A 12,384-nucleotide genomic window follows, 5' to 3' on the forward strand; every position below is an offset into this window, starting at 1 on the left:
GTTGAAACCTGGGTCAGAGGCAGCTTGTAGAAATCAGCGTTGATGGTCAATTACCTTTGTTCTTGGGACTTTATCACCATTTTAAAGGGAATATTAATGGTCATACAATGATTAACAATGTCTTTTGTGACCGTTTATGTATATTTTCATGTTATCTTTGTTATACTTTATTGTAAAAACAGTATTTGGCTTCACCCTCCAACCATTATTCCCTATGCATTAAATCTGTTGGCTCAGCTACCTCCTTCAACTTTTTGGCACCCCATCCCTCCCTAACTCCTTTGCCAATTTATCCAGCATTCTTTTACATACTTAAAATTTGTTTTGGTTTTTCTGTTTTGCATATAATTAAACAATCCTATAAATTTCATAGGCCCAGAATGAACTGTCTTCCCTCTTAGGAGATGGAGGTAGTTTCAGACACTGACTTTTCAATGCATCAAACTTGGTTAATTCAGATCTTACATAAAATAATTCTGAGAGATTTACCAGAAAACTACACATGAATATTTTACAAACAGGCCATATAGCCCATTGAAAATTTCTCGGTATACTAAGGGTGGCATCTAGTGGCAGGATACTTTCACATTCTGTTATGAGCACAAATTAAAGCTGTTAGCTTCTAGCACAGCCTTTCTCAACTTTTTTACCATTGAGAAACCCCCGAAACATTCTTAAGGCTTCAAGAAAACCCCAAAGTAGCACGATTGTGCAGAATACAGTTGGGAAGCATAGTTGTGTACATGACCACCCAGGGCCCCTCCCCTTCCTACCCCCTCCAGGCTGTGAGGGGGGGGGTCAATATGAGTATATATGATCACATAATAAAAGTTTAACTCATCATATATACTCATCAATATATATATATATATATATATATATATATATAACACCCTGGTTGGGAAAGCCTGCTCTAACAGGAATATCTTGTGGTCATTTAAAGGCTCCTTGATTATGACTTCATAGTTCATTTTCTGCTGATGATAAAGAGAATGGCTGTTTGTTTGTTTGTTTTTTGTACCCTGCTATTTACTACCTGAAGGAATCTCAGAGTGGCATATCCTTCCTCTCCCCCTTCCCTGGGAGGATTGGGGATTATGCCGCCTTTTTAAAAATGATATTAGGGTATATGTGATTGGTTTTAATCTGTTTTGTGTAACACCACAAGTCCATGGAGAGTGGTGGGATATAAATCAAAGATATAACATAAATATAGACACCCTGTAAGGTAGGTGAGGCTTAGAGAGTTCAGAAAGAACTGTGACTGACCCAAACTCACCCAGCCGCCTACATTAGCTCCAGATTGGAGACTGAATCAGATTCAAAATTCTGGTCATGACCTTTAAAGCCTCAAATAGTCTTGGACCTGTAATTACTGGATGGTACTGTATGCCCCCCCTAAGGCCATTAAGATTGAGCCAGCAAAATTTGCTCAGGGTCCCAGGGCCCAAGGATATCAGACTGGCCTCAACCAGAGCCAGGGCTTGACTCCAGCCTGCTGAGAAGCTCTTTTAAAGGAGACCAGAGTCCTTCGGGACTTCAAATGATTCTGCAGGGCTTGCAAAACAGAGCTGTTCCACCAGGCCTATGGTTGAGGCCTAACAACACTACTGAATTGTTAGCTCAATTATATATCATCTGGGGCCAGTAAGACTCCTCTGTTTTAGGCTTCCTTCCTTGCCACAATTAGAATAGGAAATTAAGGATTAAACTTAATTTTTAGATATTTTTTAGATATTTTTTAGATATTTTTTAGATATTAGCTTTAATTATTGTATACTGTGTATATATTTAAATTTTTATTCAGTATGCTTCATTATGTACTTCACCCTGAGGCTGAAGAGAAAGGATGGGCAAGAAATACAACAAATAGTAAATATAATATTGGAGTGCCTTCTGCACACCCCTTCAGCCCTGACTGCACACTGCTTTATTTCCTCGTTACAAGGCCCATGACACTTCCCTCAGCTCTTGTACTGTCATAATCAAGCAAACAACCAAGGCAGAGAGGTGGCCGTGTGCCAACATTCCACTAAACGCACTGCAACCGAAGCCTCACGATCTGTCCTTTGGGGTTTTTCTTCTCATTAGCCAAGTTTCCAGTAGTAATGATGTTCCTTTTAGATTCAGGGTTGATGGGGAAGGGGGGAAGACAACGAAGGATGTGATTTCTATTTCTGCACTTAATATAGGAGCATCATAAATTGCTCTGGTACAAGCACTAAACTGAACGCACAAAGAGGGGAACCGTTTTGTCCCTTTGACTCACCAACTGATCATCAATAGTAATTGCAGCTACCCTTCAATGCATTAAACCAAAGGTGTCACCTGGCAGTTAGTTGCAATTCAGCTGCTCAACTTTCCTCAGTAACCTTCCCCCAAATTTGGAAAGTCACATTGCCTTTCCATTGTTTCTGACCTATATTTTACCGAGTATATTTTTATGTCCCTTTCTTGCAGAAAACACATGTTCAATAATCAGTTAATGATACCTTGAGAGGAGTTATGAAAAACTCTGATATTGGCTTTTTTCACCATTTTGCTTAGTTTTAAACAGGAAGGAATATACCGTATTCTGGTCTTGAATATTTGTTTATTTCCATTTAGGTTTCATACACAAATATTTCTGAAATCAGAATGAGACATCAGTTCTGTGGTTAAGAATCTAGATTATAACTGATCTCCTGGTGGTCATCTGTGAATCACAATAGGGAAAGCACCTGTGCGAAGATGGCCTTGGAACATTCTCAAATCTCACATAATTAGAAGAGTTGGTTCTTATATGCTGCCTTTTCTCTATCCGAAGGCGTCTCAAAGCAGCTTAGTTGACTTCCCTTCCCTCTCCCCACAACAGACACCCTGTGAGGTGGGTGAGGCTGAGAGAGCCGATATCACTGCTTGATCAGAATAGAATTGAACCTGGTTAGACAGATAAGAAGTCCACACTCCCCACCACTACACCACACTTAGTCTGAGGAAGAGTGCTTGCACTCAAAAGCTCATGCCTTGAATATATCTTTTTATTGTGCTGCTTCAGACCAACACGGCTACCCACTTGAATCTATAATTAAACTTTGTTAGTCTTAAATGTGCTACTGGACTAAAACTTTCTGTTGCTTCCGACCAACACAGCTACTTAACCTTTTAGTTTCTTTGTTTGGGATACCATAACTAAAAGTGTCTGAATTCTATTGAATAGTGGGTTCAATAAGGCGCAGAGTGAATGAAAGGAGTGAAATATCAGCTCATTAGATCACATCACCCAAATGAACTGGTACACTGCCCATTTGAAACGATCCAGTGGTAAGATGGATCCTGCATGCTAAACCAGTAGCAGCAAGTTCCTGCTCTGCGGGCCCATCTCGCTGCATACACAAAAGGTTCCATGCAACAGATGTTAACTCTGTACAGGTAAACTATGAAAACCCATCATATGACATAGATTTTTTCTCTATACCTCCAAGAAACAAACATGGGAGCATAGTATTTTGAGCCCATTAGAAGACTGAAACAACTTTCAAGTCTTGTCTCAAGAAAACTATAGATGTCAATATATTCAACTCAATTGCTTGTCCTGCAGAAATAATTGCCTTAAGGAAAACTCCTTTATGACATAACTCTAAATGCTTTGAATTTGACCCATAATAAACCAACTATGAAAGATCTAGTACTATTTAGCATTAATAAATGTGGACTCAAGGGAATAGTGAAATCGCAACGTTGGATGGTAAAATTACAAGCTGAATTACAAGTTACAAAGCTCCCTCTCTACTCTCCTAACAGTTAATTTCATGGCAAAATTGTTTCTAGATGTTACCGCTTCAGAATGGTGACTGATGGCATGATGCAACACTCCCACTGGCTACCCTACTCTTGCAATCTGCAAAGGTAGCCCAAGATGTATAGTTGCATGATGAATGCTTGAGTGCCAAGAGCTCATTTCCTATGGGAGTAAAAGAGCAAAGAGACTGGGATTCTTTTACAAAAGAAAAAAAGTGAAAATTAAACTGGGACATGATCTATGGAATTAAGAACAGAAAGCTTCCCTCTAGTGGTACTGTGGGAACAAGATGAATAAGGTTTACTCAGAAATAACCCCCATTTTATTCAATGATGCTTACCCCCAGGAAAGTGTTCTCAGGGCTACAGCCTGACTGACCCAGGATATGACAACTGGCATTATCTCCAGCAGTCCCCAACCTTTTTTGGTCAGGGACCGCCTCCGGGGGTGAGGGGAGAGCCAACGGCCCGGGTGCGCAAACGCACCTGCGTGGAGTTGCTGCATCTGCTCGTTTTCGCCACCAGGGGGCGGAAACGCGCATGCGCGGCAGCTCTGCAAATGTGCGTTTGCGTCACCGGTATCCGCGCCTGCCTCTTCCCCTCCCTCTCGCAGTGAGAAGCTAGCCAGGCTTGGTGAGCTTCTCGCTACGGGGGGGGGGGAGGAGGCAGGCGCGGCTGCCGGCGGCCCGGTACCGTGGCCTTCATGGCCGGGTACCGGGCTACGGTCCGGGGGTTAACGACCCCTGTGTTAGACAACTGCTAAAAAGCATAACAGACACCAAGAATTTATGAGAAAACTTTATTGACCATCTTCAAAGATTCAGAAAGCATTTTATGATCTTGGTCTTTCCTTCTTGCCTTTGTACAAGGCTAACAGAGAAACATTAGCTACTTTGACAACCTTGAAGCGAACTCCAGGAATGTCACCAACAGCATGACCCTTCCGACCAAAGCCAGCTACCAGAACCTCATCGTTCTCCTGTAATTAAACAATATAAAGTAATTTTGTACTAATACATAATATGAAATAGTGTACACAAATACACATTGCAACCAGCCTTGAGCCATGCTATCAGGCAGAAAAGCGAGACTTAAATATTTTAAAATACATAAACTTGGTCCTTAAGTAAAACCCTTAGTATTAACTGTGTACACTTTCTTGGAACTGAACTAGAATCTATCATCAATTTATAAACAGACCCAAAGTTGTGGCCAGTTGTACTGTTAATGATGGGATGCAAATTGCCTCACTGCATTCCACGGCAAGAGTGCAAAAATCAAAAGTGTTAAGTCAATCCGATCAGTTTAAGCAATTCAGAATGAAAGGGTTTTTTTAATTGTTTGTTCAGAATTTGCGGAAGGCAAAAATGCAGCTCAAGCCTGCTCCAAGGTTATCACTGAAAAAGTTCTGGAACAAACTGCCATAGTTCTAACTTCCTTGTAGAAAGGTGTGTAGGCTACATAAGGCTCTAAAAAGTAATCACCTTAAATTGAACCCTAAAACATATTGGCAGCCCATGTAAATACTCTACGACTAGAGATACATGCTGAATACTGAATAACCTAGTCAAGAAGCAAGATCACTTTCAAAACGAGTTGTAGCTTCCAAATGGCCTTTAAGGGTAGCCCCTTATAAAGTGTTAAGTAATCCCACCTTGAAGTAGTATGGATCAGCATGGCTGAAAAAAGGGGGTCAATTTATGCATGTATAAATAAAGAAGATACTTCTGGCAACAATGCTGTTTTGTCTGTCCATCAAGAGAATCAAGTCCATTTTTTTCCACATCACCTGAGCTACCCAAGCCAAAGATGGCAATGCCTCCAGATCATCAGCTTTTCCAACTAGCATTATCTCCATCTTAGTGGGAATTCGGCTTCAGTTTGTTTCCCCATAGGCTCCTGGCCATGGCATCTGGATAAACAGTGAAATTCCTATACCCTTCTGTAATAGCACTTGCCTTCTTGGAGAAGTGAGTCCCTAGATTCTAGGGCCTAGAACTGCCCAGACCAATCTTTGTAAAGTCATAGGTTGTTTGTCTATTAAGAGGTTGAAATACAACACAGAGGCTTAAATAATAACTCATTATAACATCCTTATGTGGGGTGCTGAGGATATGCTTTCATGCGCTCACTGTGGCATAAGCCAAATTCTACTTATTAGATGCACAGAGTTACATGTTTTTGGCAGAGCTGATAAGATCAACCTAATACTTTATGAATCCGATGAACTGAGCTCTCACCACAACTTACATAAAATTAAATTAGTTGTTTTAATGTCTCACAAGGCTTTGCTACTTTACCCCCATTTCTACCATTTATAGAACAATGAGATGTACCAGGAAAGAACCATTTTTATGTAAAGCTCCTTTGCAAAGCTAGATAAGAATTTACCTCAATGAAGTTCAAACAACCATCATTAGGAACAAAGGCTGTTATTTTCTTGCCATTCTTGATAAGCTGAACTCTGACACATTTCCTGATGGCAGAATTCGGCTGCTTAGCTTCTACACCACTAAAATGGAAACGATAAAGATGCATGCATGTTTATTGTCAGGCCTATTGTCTATGATTAGGACAACCACATTCATGGAGAACAGATGCAAGTAGGCCTACTTTATTTATTTATTTTTCAATTTATACCCCCCACCCCCTTTTTGCAGAAATAACAAACCTAACAGGTACTATGAGAGGGAATATCCATGTATTAGCCCACCTGAGATTCACTGATCAAAAGATAACATTTGTGGAAAAAAACTTCTAAGTATTATTTAATGCAATTGAACCCTTCAGCAGAGGTTCAGAAGTGCCAATACTACTTTAAGATATATTAACTTTACATCTTAATAGTTTATTTACAGAAAAAAGTTGCACAATTTAAAAATAATTCAAACGAGATGGACAACATTAATTAGAATCTCATCCCTTTTTTTTTGGTCTTTACATGCTTCCTTGCAGAAAAGCTACAAAATTAACAAGAATACAGAAAGTCAGTTAAGGTGGAGGCTGCAATTTTCTAATGCTAGACCTGATAAGGATGCAATTGGTGCTAACAATGTATTTCTTATCACATGTACTTAAACACAATTGCCAGTTCAATTGTACAGTGCAACACTCTTTATAGGACCTGAGATACATTCTTTCAGTTAAAAGTAATGCCATGAAGAATTATGAAATGAGACTCACACTTTTTCCAGGACGATTCCTTTGGCATGGGAAGCTCCCCCAAAAGGGTTGGCCTTCAGAGCGGTGCCCAGGTGAGCCTTCTTGTACTGCTTGTCATGCCATTTCTGGTCCCGGCGGTGACTGCGCAGCTTCCTGGCGGTACGGAGCCCACGGCACTTACCTAAGAACCAAGGCATTAGAAAATATGAAGATGATAGCAAATGAATGCACAGAACTTACATGCCTCAAACCAACTAGTCCAACCCTGTTTTATGAAGTGTAAGAGTCATAATGCCCACCATACTAACAATTAACCTGTCACTTCTTGAAATGTTTTTTTTAAATACAGAACCTGGTTGAATAAGCGGAACTGCAACTACATCGAGGACAACAGATTTAAAAAGAAAAAACACACTGAAGCATCATGAACAGAACAGGATCTGAGTAAAAGCTTCTTCTGGGAAAGAAATAGAATCTCTGTCATGAAGCTCCGTTTCTATCATGTCACCTATCGTTTTAGCATTTGAATATAATTAGTTAGAGCAAATGTGATGGGCCTTCAGCTTATAAGTCTTCAGCTTATATGGGACAGCCATTAGGTGACTTTGGGCCAACCACAGTTCTCTCAGTGCTCCCTGAGGCTCACCTACCCCACGGAGTGTGTGAAGGAGGGAAGGTAATTATAAACCACTCTGAAACGCCTTCAAAAAGCTCTTTGTTGGATGAAGGACAGCATACACACGAAAACTGTACTTAAAAATAAATGTGATTTATTTTTGGTTGATGACTTGATACAATTATTATTGATGTCTGGATGCAATAAGGGGACACGTGCCTTCACTTTATCCAACAAGAATCCACCTCAAATGGGAGATAGGTAAAGCTTCGCTCGCATCGCCTTTCCACTATTGGGCTACCAGCACGAGGTCACCGAAGCTGCCCCCCCCCCCCCCCCCGTAGCCTGCCTGCACGGAGACGTTTCTCGAGGCGGAAGCAGATTCTCGCCCCGATTGCTCCTTGTCCTTAGGGAATCCCTGCGGCCAGCACCAGTCACACCGCGGCCTGCCTCCCGCGTGGCTCCCTCCTCCCAAGGCCGAGAAACGCCAGCAGTGGCGGCAGGAGAAGCCGGGGACGTCTTCGGACGGGGAAGCCGCCTCCCCCCCCCCCCGGGCAGCTGCAGCTGCTGCGAGGGACCCCCCTCCGTCCCCCTCCCCGAGGCCTCCCCAGCCAGAGCCGCTCACCCATCCTGCCGACCGCCGATCCCGGGGAGGAAAGAGAGAGGCCCACAATTCAGCGCGCTAGAAGGCCCCGCTCTAAGGACCTCGCTCGCGAGGAGAGGGCTGACTAACTGAGCGCCTGGTCTGAGAAGCATTTCCCGTCAGGCAACACCCAACAGGCTTTTTTTGGGGGGGGGGGGTGAGAGTTAATATTGGCTGTGCGATGCATTATGGGAATTATAGTCCGCAATTTGCCCAATCTACAGGCGGAGACGAGCTATACGCGAGACGTTCCTCTCCTGGGGATCATGGGAGTTGTAGTCAATGGACTTTTGTAAAGCCACAATTTGGTCACCCCTATACAGGCTGGAAAGGAGTTTTTGTGCCTAAGAGTCCACCTGCAGCTCTCACTATCATTCCCAGGGTTACCATGGCAGTCTTTTCAGATCCCAGCACCACAAAGACACAACATCCGCTTACAGAATCACCGCCAGTCACGCCTGAAAAGTTCAGGCGCTGTGAAGCTCTCATCCCTCTCCCTTCCCCACATGTGATCCCAAGCTTGGGGAAATGGAGAGACGGCTAAGAATCAGGCGCGAAGAGGGTCGTCCTGCGGAGGTCCTCGGAGGCCGGCCGGAGCAGGCGCGGGGGCTTGTGGGTCCTTCTCTGGCTCCCTTCGTGGCTGCAGCATGGGTGAGAGGGGGCGGGGGCGTTGTGCGGCGGAGAGCGGCTCCTCGTGGCTGCGGCCGCTGGGCGAAGGGGCAGCGGTGGCTTGGCGTGGGAGGACGGGCACTGCCCCTTTGGCAAGGGCTGGATTCCTTCTCCAGACGTCCCTTCGGATTGGAAAAGGAATCGGGAAGAGGGATGGCTAAGCTTTGGCTCTCCAGACGTCCACGGACTGCAATTCCCAAGAGACTCGGCCAGCATGGCGAAGACAGGGGCTCATGGGAACTGTAGTCCGTGGACGTCTGGAGAGCTACAGTTTGGTCTCTCCTGCCCTAGATTGATAACCTGTTGGCTGATTGTACCAAAGAAAGATCGATCGTTTGAACGCTTATCCAGGGGTGCATTGTGTTAGTCTTTTAAGGTGCCGCTGGACTCCTGTTTTACTACATCACATTACAGAGAGAAACTAAGGGCAGCTAAGGTTATTCAGGGTGTAAGCTTTTGCCTGCATTTCATCAGATAATGAAATGGGAGTTTAAGTAAAGAGTGGGTCATGGATTAGTGCAGAGCATAATGAAGGGTCTTACTGATGTAACAGGCTAAGTTTTCAGGTCATCATTTGTTTGTGGGGGCATCTTGCATCAGCAAGGTGGTCGTGGCTGACATGGCAGAGCGCAGAGAGTGGTGCTGTATCTTCTAAAACATTAAAGGGGTTTGTTTCATCTTCTCACCTTCTGCGTCTTCCCTTTCCAGATTGTGTAAACCAGGCTTTGTCAGGTTGGCCTCTCTGTTTGCCTTCTAGGTAAGTGCCGTGGGCTCCGTACCGCCAGGAAGCTGCGCAGTCACCGCCGGGACCAGAAATGGCATGACAAGCAGTACAAGAAGGCTCACCTGGGCACCGCTCTGAAGGCCAACCCTTTTGGGGGAGCTTCCCATGCCAAAGGAATCGTCCTGGAAAAAGTGTGAGTGATGCCTTGACAGGAAACTCTGGGGAGGGGGGAGGTCTGTGAATTCTTACTATTGGTCCCCAGGAAAAAGGGCTGCAACTGAGTGCAGCATGCCCCCGTGTTTTCTTTTATTATATGTTTAGCATGCCCATCATCCATTTCAGTTAGTTGCATGTCCTTCTGGTTCCAAGCCTCTGTAAAATTAGGTCATTCTAATCCCTTTGATTGATATCCTGAGTAAATTGCTGCATCTATAATGCATCTATTTATACATAATTCTCACTGAAATCAGTGTGATTTATTCATAGGTTACAAATAATAATATGATTGTTGAATCCCTATTTAACATTTCTGAAAAACTCTATTGGTGCTAGGAATGCTCTCTAAGGGTAACTTTTTTATCGCACTGAAATTTTATTTTTAATCAGTGGAATGTCAGCTTTTTAAAATGGTTATATCAGTTTAATGGCCACAGAATCATCTATTAGTTTAATTTAAAAAGGGAGGCTGGCACAGTACCCACGTGGTTGGTTGTAATGTTTTTCAAACTGAATATGCAGTTTATCTTAATTAAAAGTAAGATAATTTTTCATTCGTATAGAATTAATGCTTTGAGTAAGTTACGTTGAATTCAGTATACTTATGAGCAAGAATCTATGAATCTGATCTGTTAATTTACTTAAATCTAGATTGTGTGTTGATCTTACAGCACTATTCCAGTTTCACTTTTTTGAACACACCTTTATATTGTATATATTTTGGGTTAAAGACTTTGGATTTAATTTTAGTCTTAAAACAAATTAAAGTCCCAGGTGTGACCAAAGTCTTGAATATGGATAATTATGTATTTATTTACTAAATTCAATTTGTAGAAATATTTCTCATAACAGAATCTTTTTTTTTTACTTTGTGTGTTTTAGTGGTGTGGAGGCCAAGCAGCCGAATTCAGCCATCAGGAAGTGTGTCAGAGTCCAACTTATCAAAAATGGCAAGAAAATAACAGCTTTTGTTCCTAATGACGGTTGTTTGAACTTCATTGAGGTAATTGCATTTGGAGAACAATTAAGAGTAGCATTTTAAGTTCTGATGGGAGAAAGTGATATCGTAAGTCATATAACTCTTGTGAATAAGCATTTCTTGCTTTCTTTTTACACTATAGGAGAACGATGAAGTTCTGGTAGCTGGCTTTGGTCGGAAGGGTCATGCTGTTGGTGACATCCCAGGAGTTCGCTTCAAAGTTGTCAAAGTAGCCAATGTTTCTCTATTAGCTTTGTACAAAGGCAAGAAAGAGAGACCAAGATCATAATTCCTGTGATGCTACTTACATTTCTAGTAAATATCTTCATCTAACAAAGAGCTTTTATGGACTGTTGTATAATTGTGTAGCTGTTTATAACATGGAAGGATTTTTCTGTGAAGAACTAATTCTCTTGAGTAAATTGGGTTTTATGAATCTTCTGAATGAATGGATTCTCACATTCTGACTAAGAACTTGTTTAATCTCTAGTAGCTCTATTTAATTCACTGAAGCTTACTGACTAGTACGTACATAAAGCATTGCAGTCTAACAGTGCAGTCCTGTACAGAGTAAGTACAGTCTATGTCTATTGGAATCAATTTGTTTAAATTAGGGTAGTTCTCTATAAGATTGCACCATAAATTGCAAAAGACTGTTTCTTAACCAAAGAAATTAAACTGTTAGCATAAATCTCAAAATATTAATGAATATTTCTGTCAGTTGGAAATGTCTGGAAAATTTAAGTAAATATATTTGTTCACATGTGAGTTCGCAGCAATCTGAGAGGCTTGGTGTGATGTACTCCCATTGATTAGTTTAAAAATGTGAACTTGTATACATTGTCTCAGAAGCCAGGTCTATTAAAATCTGTGAGATCAGATGTAGGATTCGGCTTGGTGAGTAATTTCTGGTCATGGAGTCATTGCTGAAGGTTCCCTTTACATTTTTAGTTAAAATTCACATGTTGAAGTTATAATTTACGAGAACTCAAGACTGAGAGCAATCTAATTATACAAATTGGTTTATTCAGTCAGACAGTCTAATCCAGCTTCAGAGGATATCTGTAGCAGCAATTAAGTATTCTGATCTATGTTTGTCCTGAGTTCAGGGTGGCATCCCGGTACCGAAGCCTTCGCGGCCCAGTACTGAGCCACAGACTGGGAGTTGACAACCCCCGGTCTATATGATACCAGCACTCATCAGGATTTCTTTTGGAGTCTGAGCCTTTAGCAGATAAATGGCAGAAGAGATGGGGCAGCTTGTGATTACATGCCAAGTCCCCACCACTACCTTTTTGAGTATAAAAGTTAACCCCCCTATTGGTCATCTGCTTTTGGGGCATAAAGACTTCCAGAACTTGAAAACCTTTCATATTTCAGATGCTACATTTCTAAACCATTTTGTGTTTTATAATCAGGAAAGTGCAAATAAGTAAACAAGATCAGAAGATTTAATTCTTTGTTAATTAATCTGGAATTAATAAGAATCCAATCCCTGCTGGAGACTCCATCTGTTCTACCATACTGTTTCTGACAATGACCAGCCAGATGTTTCCAAGTATTCCACAAACAAGACACAAAGGCCTTCCCCTGCT

General features: G+C 42.0%; 3 protein-coding genes across 4 annotated transcripts in view; 2 read left to right on the forward strand and 1 right to left on the reverse strand.

Annotated features, from left to right (window-relative positions):
- ATG10 (autophagy related 10) overlaps positions 1 to 7,729 on the forward strand; it is a 141,973-nt gene extending 134,244 nt beyond the window's left edge. For both annotated transcript variants that reach the window (XR_013233081.1, XM_077347516.1), the window contains one exon: positions 7,292 to 7,729. The gene's annotated coding sequence lies outside the window, so the exon portion shown is untranslated. The remainder of the gene's footprint in view (positions 1 to 7,291) is intronic.
- LOC143842398 (small ribosomal subunit protein uS12) lies at positions 4,566 to 8,354 on the reverse strand. The gene is made up of 4 exons (XM_077347522.1): positions 8,184 to 8,354; positions 6,964 to 7,123; positions 6,172 to 6,292; positions 4,566 to 4,759 (listed from the first exon to the last, which is right to left on the reverse strand). Exons 1-4 carry the CDS (start codon positions 8,185 to 8,187, stop codon positions 4,613 to 4,615), a joined length of 432 nt encoding a protein of 143 aa, XP_077203637.1. The 5' UTR covers positions 8,188 to 8,354; the 3' UTR covers positions 4,566 to 4,612.
- A 284-nt stretch (positions 8,355 to 8,638) lies between these two features.
- On the forward strand, positions 8,639 to 11,675 carry LOC143842399 (small ribosomal subunit protein uS12). The gene is made up of 4 exons (XM_077347523.1): positions 8,639 to 8,852; positions 9,628 to 9,787; positions 10,693 to 10,813; positions 10,932 to 11,675. Exons 1-4 carry the CDS (start codon positions 8,849 to 8,851, stop codon positions 11,076 to 11,078), a joined length of 432 nt encoding a protein of 143 aa, XP_077203638.1. The 5' UTR covers positions 8,639 to 8,848; the 3' UTR covers positions 11,079 to 11,675.
- Positions 11,676 to 12,384: the final 709 nt, after the last annotated feature.

This window comes from Paroedura picta, chromosome 7 (genome assembly GCF_049243985.1).
Source record: "Paroedura picta isolate Pp20150507F chromosome 7, Ppicta_v3.0, whole genome shotgun sequence".
NCBI lineage: Eukaryota > Metazoa > Chordata > Lepidosauria > Squamata > Gekkonidae > Paroedura > Paroedura picta.

Coding starts and splice junctions, on each gene's coding strand:
- LOC143842398 (XM_077347522.1), bottom strand. Junction 6,293..6,963: donor GGAATCGTCCTGGAAAAAGT/GTGAGTCTCATT, acceptor TTTCCATTTTAG/TGGTGTAGAAGCTAAGCAGC. Junction 4,760..6,171: donor GTTGTTTGAACTTCATTGAG/GTAAATTCTTAT, acceptor GTTTAATTACAG/GAGAACGATGAGGTTCTGGT.
- LOC143842399 (XM_077347523.1), top strand. Junction 9,788..10,692: donor GGAATCGTCCTGGAAAAAGT/GTGAGTGATGCC, acceptor TGTGTGTTTTAG/TGGTGTGGAGGCCAAGCAGC. Junction 10,814..10,931: donor GTTGTTTGAACTTCATTGAG/GTAATTGCATTT, acceptor TTTACACTATAG/GAGAACGATGAAGTTCTGGT.